Source organism: Enhydra lutris, unplaced genomic scaffold, assembly GCF_002288905.1.
Source record: "Enhydra lutris kenyoni isolate GAN:26980312 unplaced genomic scaffold, ASM228890v2 scaffoldscaffold12, whole genome shotgun sequence".
Lineage (NCBI taxonomy): Eukaryota > Metazoa > Chordata > Mammalia > Carnivora > Mustelidae > Enhydra > Enhydra lutris.
The window spans coordinates 32,434,989-32,450,698 of NW_019154096.1; the positions used below are offsets into that span (position 1 = coordinate 32,434,989).

Genomic DNA, 15,710 nt, shown 5'->3' on the forward strand with positions numbered 1-15,710 from the left:
CCGTGACGTCCGTGGACCCTGCCCTCTGAGCCACGAGCTGGCAGCCAGAGCCCTAGTTCCTGGCCTGGGCTCTCATACTGGCTCCCTGTGCCACCGTGGATGACTCCCGTCCCCTTCTGAGCCTCAGTCTCCTTTTCTTGGAAAGGGGGTGGCACGGACGCCCACCCTACTTGCCCAGGAAGGCAAAGGGAGAAATGGAATCGGGGTTCACAGCATGAAGAACTCGAAAGCATGGGGGGTTTGGGGTGGGGGACCGTGGTACCCGTGGCAGGTCGCTGCTCTTACACCACACACGCAATGAGGGCCATGTGGGTTGACCCCTCCATGTGGGTGCTCACACACATACACGTGTGCATGCACACTTGCATAGACACAGAGCCACGTCAGGTAAGCTAAGCCCTGAACTGGGAATCCGAAGATGGGGTTGCCATCCCCATCAGCCCCCCAACACACGCACAGGTATGTAGAAATGATGTGCCTGAGTGTGCTGTTCCGTGTCCCGTGGTGGACATGCGTACTCCGGGCTGACGTGAGTCACCCACAGAGAACACCCAGGAGCACCTCCCGCCTTCAGCCCAGACGGGCTTCCCCTTGGGCCAGGCAGCTGTGGCTGAAGTTCCTCCCTCCAGCACAGGGCTGGCTAGAACAGAGTCCACAATGGCTCCCAAAGGGGCCTAAAACCTGCTGGGAGCCACTGGGCCCAGCATGTCTGTCTGTGTTGGGGCTGCAGGGTGGCTGTGAGGCTGTCGGGCCAGGTGCAACCCCAGTGACACCTGCCCTCTTCTGTCTTCACAGGCTGGACAACGTTCATGGCTCTCGGGTAGAACCCAGTGAAACGGCCAGAATGAACTCTATGGACAGGCACATCCAACAGACCAATGACCGACTACAGTGCATCAAGCAGGTGGGTGTGTGGCCTGCGCTCGCGCCTCCTCTCTGCCCAGCCTGGCACAGCTGGCGAGGGCAGGGCTGGCAAGACAGGCACAGCAGGAGGGGTGCTGGCCTGCACTGTGGAGCTGGGCCTCTTGGGTGCTGGGTGGAGGTGATGGCAGGCCAGGGCTGACTGCCCGGGGTCTCTCTGACCACCCCGAGGTCTCTTGTCACCCACACTGACATTGCACACCAGGGTTCATGTGCCAGCTCCACGCTGTCCCTTTCCTCCCTTCCTCTTCCCTCCCCTCCCCTCCCCTCCCTTTCTCTTCCCAGCTGTGTGATTTGGGGCCAGCGTCATGCCCTCTCTGGGCTCTGCTGTGCCATCTGGGCTGCTGTGAAGATGTAGTAAAGTACTTAGCCTCCTTCCCAGACCGAAGCTCCCCACCCCTCTGCTTCTGTGGTTCTCTATAAAGAAACAGAAAAGGAAAACTTCCGAGAATTTAGATCACGCTACAGAAAAGGAAACGGAGGCACAGAGAAGAGAAGGGGGTCGGCTGAGGTCACACAGCCCAGCTTCACTCGTGCTGGGAGGGCCTCATCCCTGAGCACAGCAAGCTCCCTCATCCGCCCATGCTCACGCCGCGTTCTAGGGGAGATCTGCCCACCAGCGTCCTCTCTGGATTGTCAGAGTGGGGCAGGTTCCAGGTGGGCTCAGACCCCCCGCCCCCACCTCAGAGCCTGGTTGAGCCAAGGCTGGCGGGCGCCCCCCAGTGTTGACCAGGAGTGGCGCACCACCCTCTGGGCGCAGCCCCCTTAGCAGCCCTGCGTGGAGGTGTCTGCGCAGACTCCAGAGTGTTACCGTACTCCAGGAGCGAGCGAGATGGTAGAAGGGGCTGAGCTTTGACATCAGAGAGACCCGGGCCCAAATCCTCACTCTTCCACATGCCCACAGTGTCATCTCAGGCCTGTCCCTTTGTTTCTCTGAGACTCAGTTTCCCCACCCGTCCCATGGATCCAGACTGTCACGGGGTGGCAAGGGCTATTATCCTCAGTGTCTCAGCATCGGGGGAGGCCCTTGGCTTAGGTGGCTTAACAGGACATGGGTCACCAGCATGGGCCGCTGGCCTCAGGAGCCCCGGGGAGGGAGTTCTCCCAGCCCCACAACCCCCGCAGCCTGACCTCCCAGGGCCCAGTGGAGCTGAGGCCGGTCCTCAAGCACTGGGCGTGTGTCCTCTCATAAATATCAAGCAGAGCTCTCTCGGAAGCCCAGGCGGGGTCTGAGGAGAGGAAATTGAAGAAGACCCGTTACAGATTGAACCCAGCCCAAACAGCTCCCCCGAACGCCAATTACGCCTCTGCTCACGGTCACAGAGTAGAAGCCAGACGGTGCCCTCCTTCCAATCTGCACTCGCCTCCTCCTTGGGGCTCTGCAGGGCTCTCTCCCGGCTCAGCCTGTGGCCCAGCTTCTCCCAGCCCTGAGGGGCCGCTGTCAGTGGCCTCCACCCCTAAAAGCACAGTCCCACCACCCAGCATGAGCCCCTCCTTGCACTGAGCACGGGCTCCTCCTGAGACCTGCTCACGAGCTGACCTTTCTCCCATGGCTGGCTCTGTGTCCCCAGAAATCAGGGCACACTTTACCCCCTCGGAGTGTGGCCCCCAGGGCTCAGATTGACCCATCAGCAAGTCCAAGCCCCCATTCTGCCACTTGCTAACTACCTGACCCTGATTAAGCCGCCACAGTACCCCCACTCGGTCTGGAGAATGACATCAGAGGGGACGCCCAGCCCGGTGTGTGCCAGGGCAGCTGGAAGGCCAGGGATCCCCTCAGCTGCCCTCCCTGGCTGGCCGGCCCACACATGTGTGTACACACGTGCTCATGTGCACACACACGCCCAGAGCTCTGCACTGGGGCCAGACCCTGCTGCGTTTGCGAGGGTGAACAGACTGTCCAGATGACCCCCTGGACCATCCAGAGCTCCCGATGCCCCCACATCCCCCTCCACACCTCTGGTCAGACACAGCTCAGCCCTTAATGTCTGTCTGCTCTGTGGCTGCTCCTGAGGGCGGCGCGTCTGGCTGAAGACTGTTGATCCTCAGACGTCCCCTGTCCTAATCAGAAGAGAAAGGCAAGCAGGTCTGCGTGCTCTGAGGATGACAGATGCGTTGGCTGGGCCTCGCTCTGGCTGGTGGGTCTGTGGCTCCCATCAGGGGCTTTGCAGCCTCAGACTCCCTGACTCACTTCTAAGCACAGCCTCCCCACACACACACACCCCACCCACTCCACCCTGATTCTCGCCGTTGCTCACCCTGGCCAGCCCCCAAGCACCCCACTGCCTCTCTTCCCTCCCAGCTGCCTTTCTCCTGTCTCAGCCCCAAGGACTGGGAGAACCAGTGCCTTCTCTACAGTGGGCCCACTCAGAGGTCGCAGACTCATCCGGGCCGCACGTACAAATGGGCTAATTCCGGCACAACGGCCTCCCCCGGCCCCACGGCCCTTCTGAGCAGCTGCACCGCCCATCTCTGAGCCCCGCTGCTTCCTGGGCACCTAGCTGCCTCACCCACCCTGCTCTTTCTCCCTTGGGCCCTCGGCCCCGTGGGGCACATATCAGACCTGCCAAGCTTAGTTCCTCAGGGGCAGAGAATGTGCTGTGTCCATCTCAAAGTCAGCAGATCCTAGCGCAGCTCCCAGGCCAGGGCCCACAGAGGTTGGGGGGGGTCAGGGGAGAGGTGAACTGATGGATGGATACCTAAGGGAATGAGCGGAAGGGTGGATGGATGGACACAGGGATGGGCAGTTCGGCAGGTAGTACAGATGATGGATGGATATACGGATGGATGAATGGATGGCCAGGAGGTTGGATAACTTCTGGACGGATAGACAGATAGGTAGGCAAATGAATGGATAGATGGGAAATGAATAAAGTAGTGAACAGTTGAATGGGTAGATGGACGAGGGGATGGATGGATGAATGGATGGATGGATGAATGGATGGATAGACCGATTCATTTTTGGAAGGATGGACAGGTTGTTTGGATCACAGATGGTCTAATCAGAAGATGCATTCATCACTTGGTCTGCATAGCCGATCCAACAGATCTAGGCTTTGGTGTCCCGTAATCCTGCCCCAACAGACCCAGTAGCCAGTGAATATAGCCCAGATCTTCCCAGGAACCGTGGAGACAGGCAGTCGGTCTGGTGGGAAGTGAGGCATTGGTATCCAGGAACGGCCGCACCCAGGGAGGCTTCTGCCTATGATTTAGATCTGTGCTCCCATCCCCAGACCAAGCTCCCCCACCCAGCCGGCCGAGCTCCCCCACCCAGCCCTGGCTGCTCCACGTGCCACTAGGGACATGTCCTGCAGCAGCCAGGTTGCTGGCCTACACCACGGATAGACTGACTTTTGGACAGTGAACAGCTCACCTGTTCTGCACGGACCTGGCCTCGGGCCAGTCTTGAGGTTCCAGAGGGGGACAGGGCACTACTTCTACCCTCCAGAAGCTTCTAGGAGAGAAGAAACTGGGCAGAGGTCAGAGCAGTAGCCGTCTCTACGGGGCCCCGACTCTCTCATGGGGACGTCATGATTTAAATTGTTCCCGAGCCGTGGGGCAGCCCTGCAGGCTATGGACACCCCATTTCACCAGTGAGGGGTCTGACGCTCAGGAGCACACCCAACATTGTGGGGCTCAGTGACCAAGGTGGGGTTTGAGCTGGGTCACCCGTTTCTGTGCAGGCCAGTGACCTCATAGTTGAAACGGGAAACAGAAGCCCAGAGAGGGGTGGGGGCGTGGCTGAGGCCACAGAGCTGCTGAGCAGCAGCCACTGAACGGGACACCCGTGTCCATTTTATCAACAAGTCGCACCCACCAGTGACCACCCAGAGCCCCAGCTGAAGGCCACATGAGGTGGAGAAGCTTGGAGGTGGGCCGGCCATGATACAGAAGAAGGTGTGCTCCAGGGACCAGAACAAAACCGGGCCCCTGAGACTGGCCTCAGAAGCCACTTGTGAGCCCAGAGCCCCAAAGGGGGTACCAGGAGTGAGGGTGCTATGGGCAGGCCGCTCCGAGAGCAGCATGTGGTGGCTGCTGACCCTGCTAATTGGGTGTGACATCAGGTAAATAAACGGAATAACTCAGTTAGCCGGGGGAGGCTGCCAGGCAAAGAATGAGCCGATTTGCATGGCTTTCCATGTGGAGCAGGGTTACCCCCTCTCCCCCACCCGCCACGCTCCGTGGCCTCAGAAGGGGCCCACGTTAGAGAGCGAGCACAGAAGGCAGAGGGGAGAACTCCTCACTGCCCTCTCAAAGGGCCCCGTCCTCCATGCGGTGGCTGCTCCCTTCTCCTTTGCGTCAAGGGCAGGGAGCTCTGCCTTTGCAGAGAGAGCCTGTGTGAGCCAGGGCTGAGGGCTGCTGAGTGCAGCTGTGCTTCCAGGGGAGACTCCGGGAGCCAGAGTCAGGGCCAAGGGCAGCCCCACGTGGGAACACCCCACGCGCCAGGCACCGTGCCAGGGGCCGCATGAGCCTCGTCTCGTCTAAGCCTCACCAGCCCCGTGACGGAGGGCTGTGCTGCCGCTTGCTTGCCCTCTTGCTCGCCTCCACCACTCCCTCCCCTAGGGGCACCATGTTCTAATTCATTTCACTGTCTTCCATCCATTTTTAAATCTTTCTTACACGAACCGTGTCGTAGGAATAGTCTTGACACCCTGCACAAAGGAGAGAAAAATTCCCACCACCAAGCCGTGATCCGTCATCCCCCTTTTACAGATGGGACGACTGAGGTTCGGGAAGGTGAAGGGACGGTCCTGGGTTGGCAGCGAGCAGGAGGCGAAGGCAGAGGGAGCCCCTGGGGCCCTGCTCCACAGGGGCTCCCACTGTACGTGCCATTCTTTCCCAATTCTGGGACCTGGCGGCTGCTAAGACCCCAACCCCACCCCCGCCCCCGCCCAGCCTCCTTGGCTTCAAGACAGGCTCGAGCTGCAGTTCGGAATAGAGTGCCCACCCCAGGGGAAGCTACTGTTCCTGTCTCTCCCAGCACCAAGGCAACAGGGGCCTTAGAAGGTCCCACCATCCCCTTTGAGGCTGGCTTGTGCTCTGACCCTTATATCACACCCTAGATGTCTCTCTGGAGGACCCACGGTCTCTGACACCGATTCCTGGAATTCTAGCTCTGCCCCTGCGCTGCTGTGTGACCCTGAGCGAGTCATTCATCCCCTGGGCTAAGGCTCGACTCAGCAGGGCCTGGGAAGACCTGGACAGGTGTTAGAGAATGAAGCTACCTCACCCACCCTGGCTGCCCTGTGGCCTGGGTCCAAAGCAGGATCCAGAGGCCTTGGCACCAAGATTCAGTCTCTGCCGACTCAGATCCCCTAACTGGGAGGGGCTTGAGCTCAGGCATGGACCCCTCCTGACAAGGCCAGCAGACTAGGCCTGGAAATCTGGTTTTGGGAAGCTAAGCCACGTATGCTAGACCCTGGTGTGAGGATATCCTGGGCACAGCGTGCTTGCACTTCAACTCCCAGTCTGGCTTTGGCCCAGAGACCTCTCTCTAAGCCGCCTGACCCTGCCCTATTTGGCCATGGCTGAGCTCCCTCTGCAGCCAGAGCTGGTGGGCGCCCAGACCAGGGCGGTGCTAGTGGTAGTGGTTAGTGGGAGAGGCATCAAGAAGGAATCTCCAGGGCTAGCCTGCCCTGGCTCGGGGACAGCCAGCCTCCAAGCATGGGGGCCACAGGCCACCCTCCTGAACCCTGCAGAGTTCACTTGCTTCCACAGCCGGCATCCAGAAAACACTTTAATATTATTGTCTTTCTCTAGACCTTGGTGTTATTATCTTTGTAATGGGGCTACTAATCCACATCCTGCAGGGATTAGGTGGGATGGATGCACAGGGAAAATGAATGACAGGTTATTCGAGAAGGTTCCTTCATCCTGGCACCAGCCCCCCCTTCTTCACATTTCATCCCCAGGGAGTCCTGGGGTCTTCGCTGCCCCAGACCCATGTGCCACCCCCACTGGCCTTGTTGCTGGGGCTTCATGCTGCCTCCTTCCCTCTCCCACAGCACTTACAGAACCCTGCCAACTTCCACAATGCCGCCACAGAGCTGCTGGACTGGTGTGGAGACCCGCGAGCCTTCCAGCGGCCCTTTGAGCAGAGCCTGATGGGCTGTTTGACGGTGAGTCTACATCCGACCCCTGACCCCTGCCAACCTGCACTAGTGCCAGGGGAAGACGCCCGAGGGGCTCATGTGCCTGTCCAGGTGTTGGAGAGGACCCAGACAACAGGATGAGAGATAGAAAGACACCAGTGCTAGAGGGGACAGCCCTTCTGGGAGCGCCCCCCAGTGTGCACCTTCGGGGAAACCATTCTGATGGGGAGACACAGCCCTCGGGATGGTGTGGGCTCCCCACACTGGATGGGAAAGCACTGGGCCCCCGTGGGGGAGGTACCAGGTCTGATGAGGGTGGATGTTGCACCCGAAGTGAAGCAGAGTCATGGAGGGTTTGTAGCCGTCCTTTTATCCAGTCCTTCATTCATCTAGCTGGGCAAACATCTGTAGAGCTCTTTCTATAGTCATCCGTCCTTCTGTCCTTCTACCCATTCACAGAAGCATTTATTGAGCTCCTCTTATAGCCATCCACCTATCCAAATAAACACTGATTGATCCCTCATTTGTCACATCTGGTCCCCTCTGCTAAGTCCTAGGGAACCACAGAATAAGACTCTGCCCAGCCCGAGTCCCTCTAGCGGGGGAGCCCGACATGGAAAGAGAGGGCCAAGAAAGTTGTGTGCAAGGAGAAAGCAGCAGCGGGCAGGGAAGCGCCGGTGGCCCGGGAGGTGGGGCGGCTGGCTGGAAACTGAGGCGGGGAGCCCCAGACCCCCCTGCCGGAGTTCCCGAGCAGCCAGGCAGAGTGAGCACGTTCTAGGCACTTGGAACAGCATGTGCAAAGGCCCAGACGGACCACAGAGCCCAGAGAGCTGAAGTTCACTCAGCTCAGTGAGGACCTAGGACACAGGCTGGGCAGAGGCCAGGCCCGGAGCTCGTCGGCCGACAGCTGCCTGGAAAGAGCTCGCGGCTTGCGAACGACCCCAGCCACGTGAGCTTGAGGGAGGCTTGGTGGCCAGCGAGGGCAGCTGCTCGGAAGGCCCTGAGTCAGCTTTGAAGAGAACAGGGGTGAACAGATGGCCGCAGAGCCTCGCTGCCCCAAGGCTGGGGAGGAGGGGCCGAGGCAGATGCCGGGCCGGGAAGGAGCAATAGGTAAAACACGGGGGTGCCACGTTCTCTGAGAAGGTCCAGAGAGGAGGGCAGCGAAAGGCCCCAGCACAGCCCTGGCCTGGAGCAAGAGGAGAGCGACATGGTCGTGGGCCATCCTTTCCAGGCACCCCGTGTGCCTGCCACCGAACTGGGCCCACGACACACCTTCTCACTGAGTCCTCACACTCCGTGAGGCCGGCCCCGCCATCAGCCCCATTTTCTAGAGGAAACTCAGGCTTGCTGAGATGGCTCTCCAGGGTCACACAGCCAAGACCCCACTGCCTCTAGAGAAAATGCTCCTGGCCCATAGGGATGTCAGCCAGGTGTGCAGCTAAGACCCTCCTCGCTCCCCCGTTGGAGGCCGATGCCATCTGGCTCCCTTGGAACCACCAGGCCAAATCAGGCGGCCGCCTACACTCCCCCACCCTCCTCATCCTCCAGCCCTCTGGGCTCCCCTCCCTCTATCAGCTCCTGTAATCCTCTTTGCAGGGATCCTGGTTCAGGCTGAGCCCTGCGGGCAAGGACAGATGTTACCAGAGGCCTCCCCCATTTCCATCCCAGCTGTTGGCAGCCATAAGTGAAATGAAGTAGGAGGTGGCGACCACCTCAAGGTGCAGACAGACTGGCTGCCACAGCCTCCCAGCACCCTGCCCAAGCCTGGCCCTGCCTGGGAGGTAGGGATTCAGAGCTGCATCAGACGATGGCCCTGGGCAGGCCGGGTGGGCCTGGGGGCACAAGATGAGCAGTGACTGGCCCTGCTCCAGCCCCATCATTCATTTATTCAGTTGACAAGCATTTACTGAGGCCCTGTGCTCACCAGAGGCAGAGCAGCAAGCGCAGTGGACCTCTCTCAACAGTGTATTTTCCAGGGGAGGATGGGGGAGGCAGACCCTAAACACTAAAGGAGTAAATAGGGACATATGCCAGCGCCCCATGAGAGGGATTGGGGTGCTGCTCAGGAGAAGCCTCCTGAGGGAGGTGACCCCCGGCTGAGACCAGAATGGCAAGTAGGAGTCAGCCAGGAGAGGGGAGGGTGCTCTGGGCAGAGGGAACCACCAGTGCAAAGGCCCCAGGAATTGATTTGTTCAAGGAACAGAAAGGCATCTTGGGTAGCTCAGTCAGTGAAGCGTCCTTGGCTCAGGTCCTGATCTCGTGGCTCATGAGATCGGGCCCCTACATGCGGTTCCGTGCCCAGAGGGAGTCTGCTTGGATATTCTCTTTTCTCTGCCCCTTCCCCCACTCGCATGCACTCTCTGTCTCTCGAATAAATAAATAAATCTTGAAAGGAAGAGAGAACGAAGGGAGGAAGGAAAGGAAGAAAGAGAGAGAAGGAAAGGAGGAAAGGGAGGGAGGAAGGAAGGGAAGGAGGGAGGAAGGGGGGAAAGAAAGGAGGAAAGAAAGAAAGTCTCAGATGGCTGGAGCACAGGAGAGGGAAAGGACACAAGATGAGGTTAAAGAGGGAAGCAGAAACAAGGCAACACAGGACCTGCCGGCTGAGGGAGAGCAGCTCAGATATTATTTGAAGGGTGGTTGGGGGCCTTGAAGGATATTAAGCAGGTGAGCGATAGGCTATGGTTTATGTGAGGATAGGAGTTCTGAGGGGAGCATCCTAGGAGGATAGGCTAGAGGGATTTTGGAGGTCTTCCTGGAGGAGGGAGCCCAGGGAGGAGCCTATAGGATCTGACTAGACAGCAAGGAGGCCTTGGCTTCCTGGACCGGGACGATGGTGTGACAATGTGACACAGGCACAGTGCCAGCCCTTCTGGGCCTCTCCTCATTGCAAGACAGTTTACGGCACACTCTTGCTTGAATAGTGGGCTTTAACACGCACCTCTCTAGTCTGCTGCTTGACCAGAAAGGGGCCTTTGGTTCTCCTGCCACAGTGGCAGAGATGTTGAGTTTGACTGTCCCTTGGAGCTCAGTAGAACCAGCAGCAGGAAAGTGCAGGGAATGGGGAGGTCAGAGCAGACCCCTTGGTACCCAAGGTACTGTCCTGGGCCCTGTCCCCGCACATCCTTATGAAAACCCTGCAGACCAGGCAGGGAAGGGATTGTCACTTCTGCTTAATGAACAAGGCCACTAAGAAAGGGGGAGCAGCTCGCTACAGTCCTAGGCTGGTACTACATCAGGGCCCTGATGCTGGTCCCACGTCCTCAGCCGTGCCCCAAGGAAGGGGATGCGGGAGGTCAGACATCCTGAGGGGCCTAACCAGGGAAAAGCCACCGAGCTCCCCCCAACACGCACACCCATCCCCATCCTAGTGGCAGGTCAAAGCATTTCCTGTGGCAGCAGTCCCCTGGGTGGCCCCTGGGAACAAACTCCTCTGACTCCGGCTTACTTGGAGGATAGAAATTAAAAGCCACTTAGCCTCAAGCAGAAAAAGGGCACATTTTTGTCATCCTGGGGCTGGGCCCTGGGGTGAAGAGCCGCTGGCACTCCCCTGCCCCATGCTCCCCTTCAGGCCCTCTGACCCCACAATGCAGAAGTGTGGGAGTCCTGAGGCCCCTCCCCAGGGGTGAGGGCTTTGAGCCCTGGTCACCACTTGCTCCTCAGACCAGGTTTTTCCTGGTGAGCCGGCGGCTCGCCTCCCGGCCCCTCCCTTAGCAGCAGGACTGAGCCCCATGCCTGAGGAGCCCCTCAAAATCAGGCCCTTCTGAACTCACTCCTTCTTCCTTCCCCGAGGTGGAGCATGCTGGATATGCTCAAGGAACAGAAAGGAGGAGGCCAGAGAACAGGAGAAGGGGAGACAGGAAGGAGAGGAGGTGGCAGAGGGAAACAGAGGCCAGCCAGCCTAACCGCAATGCCCTCCCTTCTCCCCAGGGAGAGCTTCCCCACAGCAGCAGAGAAGTCACTCCTGAAGCTGTCAGGCTATGTTCACAGCTAGCATACATTGAGCTTTGTGCCTGGTCCTGACTCTCATCCTCACAGGGAGGGCATTTCACAGATGGGGAAACTGAGGCCCAGAGACGCTAAGTCACTTGGGTGAGGTAGAACAGCTAGTAAGTGGCAGATCCAGAACCCCATCTCATGCCTGACTCCACGGCAGCCCCAGCAGCAGCCCCAAATACATGCACATCCTGCACCGAGAGGGGTAGCAGAGTGGGGAGAGGGCTCTACCCTGGGGGGCTTCTGTTAGAGCCGGGAGACAGAACTGGGACACATGGAACTATCAGAGGCCACTGCACCTGCCGTGGCAACAGAGTATGTCCCTGCACTTTCACAGAGAAGGAACCTGAAGCTTAGAGACACTAAGTAACTTGCCTTGGGTTGCACAGTAGGGTGTGGGGGGGCAGAATTAGAGTACGTGCCTGGCATGCCTCCAGTTTCCCTGACTCCCTCAGAAGATGTCAGAGTCCGGCCCCATGCCTGGGACAGAAATCCCTTCTCTGGCATCCCCCAGACAGCTTGTCCTGCTTTGTAGCCAGGAGGCTCACCGCTTTTCAAGGCAGCACACTCCCTAGATGGGACTAACTGGCCACCTGACCTTGAGCACACGCCCTCTGTCATCTCTGGGCTTCGGTTTCCCTCTCTGGCACTATGGGCTGGACTCCCTGACCTGGAGGTCCTCCTGGGACCTCGGGGGCTAAGTCTCAGAGCGCCCTGAGCTGGCTGGGCCTGAGCAGCCAGCAGAGGGCAGCAGCACAGCTGCCTCTCCCCTCTGGTCTTTACGGAGGAGGGTCTTCCCGCCCACCTGCACACAGGACCCTCACTGGGAGTGCCATGCCCACTTAGGGGGGAGCAGGCCTATGAAACACAACTGTCTACTCACCTAAGCCCACCTCCCCACCACTGTCAGTCAGACCCACCTCACGGGACTTTCCAGCGGGGTTCTGGGGTTGGGCCAGAGGACGCCAAGGCGTGGACCTCAGGCCTCGAGAGCCTCGGGGTCCAGCTTAGCCACACTGTGCTGTGCTGCCTTCAGTAAGGCCCTGCCCTCTCTGGGCTTAATGAAAGGGGGCTGTTGCCAATGACCCTTCTGAATGGTAGAGCTCAGGGGATTTGGTGACAAGCAGACATTCCCAGGCCTGCAGGACAGCCCTATACCAGCACCAGGCCTCTCTTGCTCAGTTCAGCTGGTTATTTGGTTCTCTGTGTGTGTGTGTGTGTGTGTGTGTGTGTGTGTGTGTGTGTGTGTTTTAAACCAGAGCAACAGGATTAGCCAGTATTGGCCAAACAGAGGGACCTTTGCCTTTCTGCCCTCAACACAGGGCCTGAGGCTTCTCCCTTCATTTGGGAGTTATGGCCTTAACCCTTTGTGGGCTGAAAAAGAGAAACTGTCATGGAAAGAGCCCAGACGTTGCAGCCTGACTGCCTGAGATCACATCCAGGCTCTATCATGGACAAGACTTGTAACCTTTGTCTCATACGGTACTCTGTTTCCTCCTGTATAAGAGATAATGATACCACCTCGTGGAGCTGCTGTGAGAATTTGGCACTTCACTGCTCACAAAGCTTTCATTTAACCCTCCTACCGGGGAGCCAGCACTCTCATTACACTATTTGCCTCCGTCAACATTTCCCACCAACAGTAGCCTCACTGATGCACTAGCCCAAACAAATTGTCTATGCTCATTCATATCCACTCCAAGGTTCCGTCAAAGAAAAGACCATGATAGTCATCATCTAAGCTGAAGTGACTCTTCTGGGCCTACTGGGGTGAGTCCCAGCTCTGCCCAATCTTGGGGACCGGCCTTAGCCTGCCTGCCTCACCTGCTCGCTTGCTAAAAGGACAGTGCCAGTCTCCAGACCCAAAATGTTCAACGGGCCACAGAGAGCTAGTGACCTTGGTTTTTCTGCTTGGACAGTGAAATGAACAGTTAGATTACCCTGCCCAGAGGTGACCCAGAGCCTCTGGACCAGGGGGTGTATGTAGGGGCAGGGCAAATAGAGCCCATAGAAAAGAGGCCTGGAGGAACAGGGGAGCTCTGCGTCAGGGGTTCCTGTTTGCAGCAGAGAAGCTGAGCAAACATTCAAACCTGAGACGTCCCTTTTCCTCCCTGCCCTGGGTGTTCCCAGGAGGTGTGGGGGGCAGCGCCCCATTCCAGAGGCCATGGTGGTCCTGGGAAGAGGGCATCCCATGGCTCCTGCCTGGTTCACCACACACACTCTGTTCAGGTCTTAAGTGTTCATACTTTTTTTAAATGACAGGGTTGGCCTAGATTAGCACTTTTCCCATCCTTTTGTATCCCTAGAGCCCTTGTAACGAACCCTTAAATATAAAGCAAGTAATGGGGAATCTACTTTCATGGTTACAGGGGCCGGGCCAAACCCCATGGCAGCCGGAGGCCCTCTGAGGCCCTCCGAGCGCTTCTGGAGCAGGTGGTCTCTAGGGGCTGGCTGACGGAGTCTTCCCTCTGTCACAAGAACGAGCTCCCACATCTGGGAGCACTCCTCCTCCACTCAACCATAGCGGCTCCAGCTGCTTCCTGCACTGACTCTGTTTTCCAAGGTCCTTCCTTCTTCATAAGGAAACCTAATTTTGCTGCCATTAATGAGGGAGGCGGGCAGGAGGGAGTAGGTCTGGCTGTGGCAGGACACCTGGGCATGGGCAGGGAAGGAGTGGAGCCTGTGGAGCCATTTGCGGGGCTCCCAAGAGCACCCCGCCCCACACTGCCCCCGGGGACTGACAGCGCTCCCAGTCCCTCACCTCTCCCCCTTCTGGCCCTTACTTCAGAGGTTCTCAAGGAGAAGGGAGGGACCTCGGGCTCCAAATACACAGCTGTTAGCAAGCTTCCATCGACACTCCAATGGAAGCCTCCCGTGTGCTGAGCAGGTGCCCCAGGCTGCAGACAGACCCCAGGCTGCACATGAGGGCCCTGTGGTCTCTGGGTCTGAGAGGCAGCAGGGTGCCTGGTACAGAGTACAGCACTGAGGAGCATGGACATGTCCACCTGGAGAAGCCTTAGCAGTCTGTCTGGCAGCTCCACACTGAGCTCGTTGGAGTGGTGTCCTAAATCCGTGCTTCTCCCCAGGCACACGTTTTGACTCAGGAGGGGCCAGTGCCGCTGGGTGGGGACCATGCCTGGAATGGTGAGGGCAGCAAGCACCCACGAAGGTGGGTGCAGGAGCTCGGGAAGGGTATGGGAGAGGTGCTAGGTGTGGGAGACTTCCAGGGTCGGGACTTAGAAGGGAGTTTGGGAAGCTGCCCCAGGGGAAGGAGGAACAGAGGCCTGGCCTGTAGCCATCCAAAACACGGTGGTACAGCACCTTCTGGAATGTGGCCAGATGGAGTCCTTGAAAGCCACAGGTACTGGACTTTGGGGTTAGGCTCACGGGAAGACTAGACACCCCTGAGGGCAGGGATCTGGATCCCAGGGCCTGGCAAGGAGGAATGGCTTTAAGGAGCAACTGAGTGAGGCAGAGTTTGAGTCCCAGCTCTGCCTGATGTTGGGGACCTGCCTTAGCCTAGCCTGCCCGCCTCAGTTGCCTTGCCTGCTAGACGGACGCATGCACCACTCTGGGCTCGGAGGCCTGGCACTGGCAATGACTCACCCCTGCCCTTCCTCTCTCTCTTGCTGGCAGGTGGTCAGTCGAGTGGCAGCTCAGCAAGGGTTTGACCTGGACCTCGGTTACAGACTGCTGGCGGTGTGCGCTGCGAACCGAGACAAGTTCACTCCCAAGTCTGCAGGTAGGTGACCGCTGGGGGTTCTATAGGGGTCACGGGGAGGTGGGAGTGTGACCGGATTTGAACCCGGGGCTACACACCACCTCTGCCTGCTGGTGCCTTGGTTCATCCAGGTGTGGTGTGAGCCTCCAAGGAGCAGCAGCTTGTCCAAGCTGGGCAGCCCGCAACTGAGGCTTGTCCCTCCTCTCAGGCAGTGTGTTCTTACCTGCGGGGGTGCCTCGGAGCCAGCGAGGGGCCCAAGCACACCAGCCCCCAACAGGTTCAAGGGTGACATGCGTCATTTCATTTCATCACCGTAATGACCCCTTGGTGTAAGCCCTGTGATCATCCCCATTCGACAGATGAGGGAACCGACGCTCAGAGAAGCTGAGGAGGTTTCTCCAGGTCACACAGCTGGAAAGTAGCAGAGCTGGGGTTCTGAATGGGCATTCTTAGCCCTGTGTTCACTCAAAACATCTGTATTTAAAGTAAAATCCAAAATAAAAGTGGATTGGTACATGCAGGTTTCTAAAAGCATAGTATTCTCTGCATAATATTCTCCGTCGCCACTCTGTCATTGCCTGGGACCTCTTACTTCTAGGTTAAACCAAGGCCACAGAAGGTGCTGGCAGCCTTCTGTGCCTGAGGGCTTTAAGCATACCCAAGATACAGTTTTACGTTTCCCATCGTCCTCATTATCTTCCTTAAGCTAAGGGCCTGGCATAAGCTTTCATTCCCACAGACCTAGGACAGCCCCGCCCCGTCACTTTCTAACCGTGTAGCCTCTGAGCCTCAGTTTACCTCCTTGGGAAGGCAGGAATGACAATGAGCCTTACCCTGCAAGGGTCACGGTCAGTTCTAGATATATGTGCAGTGCCAAATGCAGCGTCTAGATATTGTTAACATTTTTTATGTTCGAGTAATTCATTGAAAAAGAAAAGAAAATCAGTTATTTCCTTTGTGTAACAATAAAACAGACGTTTTCT

The 15,710-nt window shown here is 58.1% G+C and overlaps 1 protein-coding gene across 1 annotated transcript in view; it reads left to right on the plus strand.

Moving 5' to 3' along the window:
• LOC111144720 (zinc finger MIZ-type containing 1) overlaps positions 1–15,710 on the plus strand; it is a 263,603-nt gene that overhangs the window by 154,050 nt on the left and 93,843 nt on the right. Inside the window, 3 exon segments of the mRNA XM_022499165.1 lie at positions 796–904; positions 6,927–7,040; positions 14,643–14,748. Of these exon segments, the coding sequence (XP_022354873.1) occupies positions 845–904; positions 6,927–7,040; positions 14,643–14,748 (280 nt within the window). The 5' untranslated portion in view covers positions 796–844.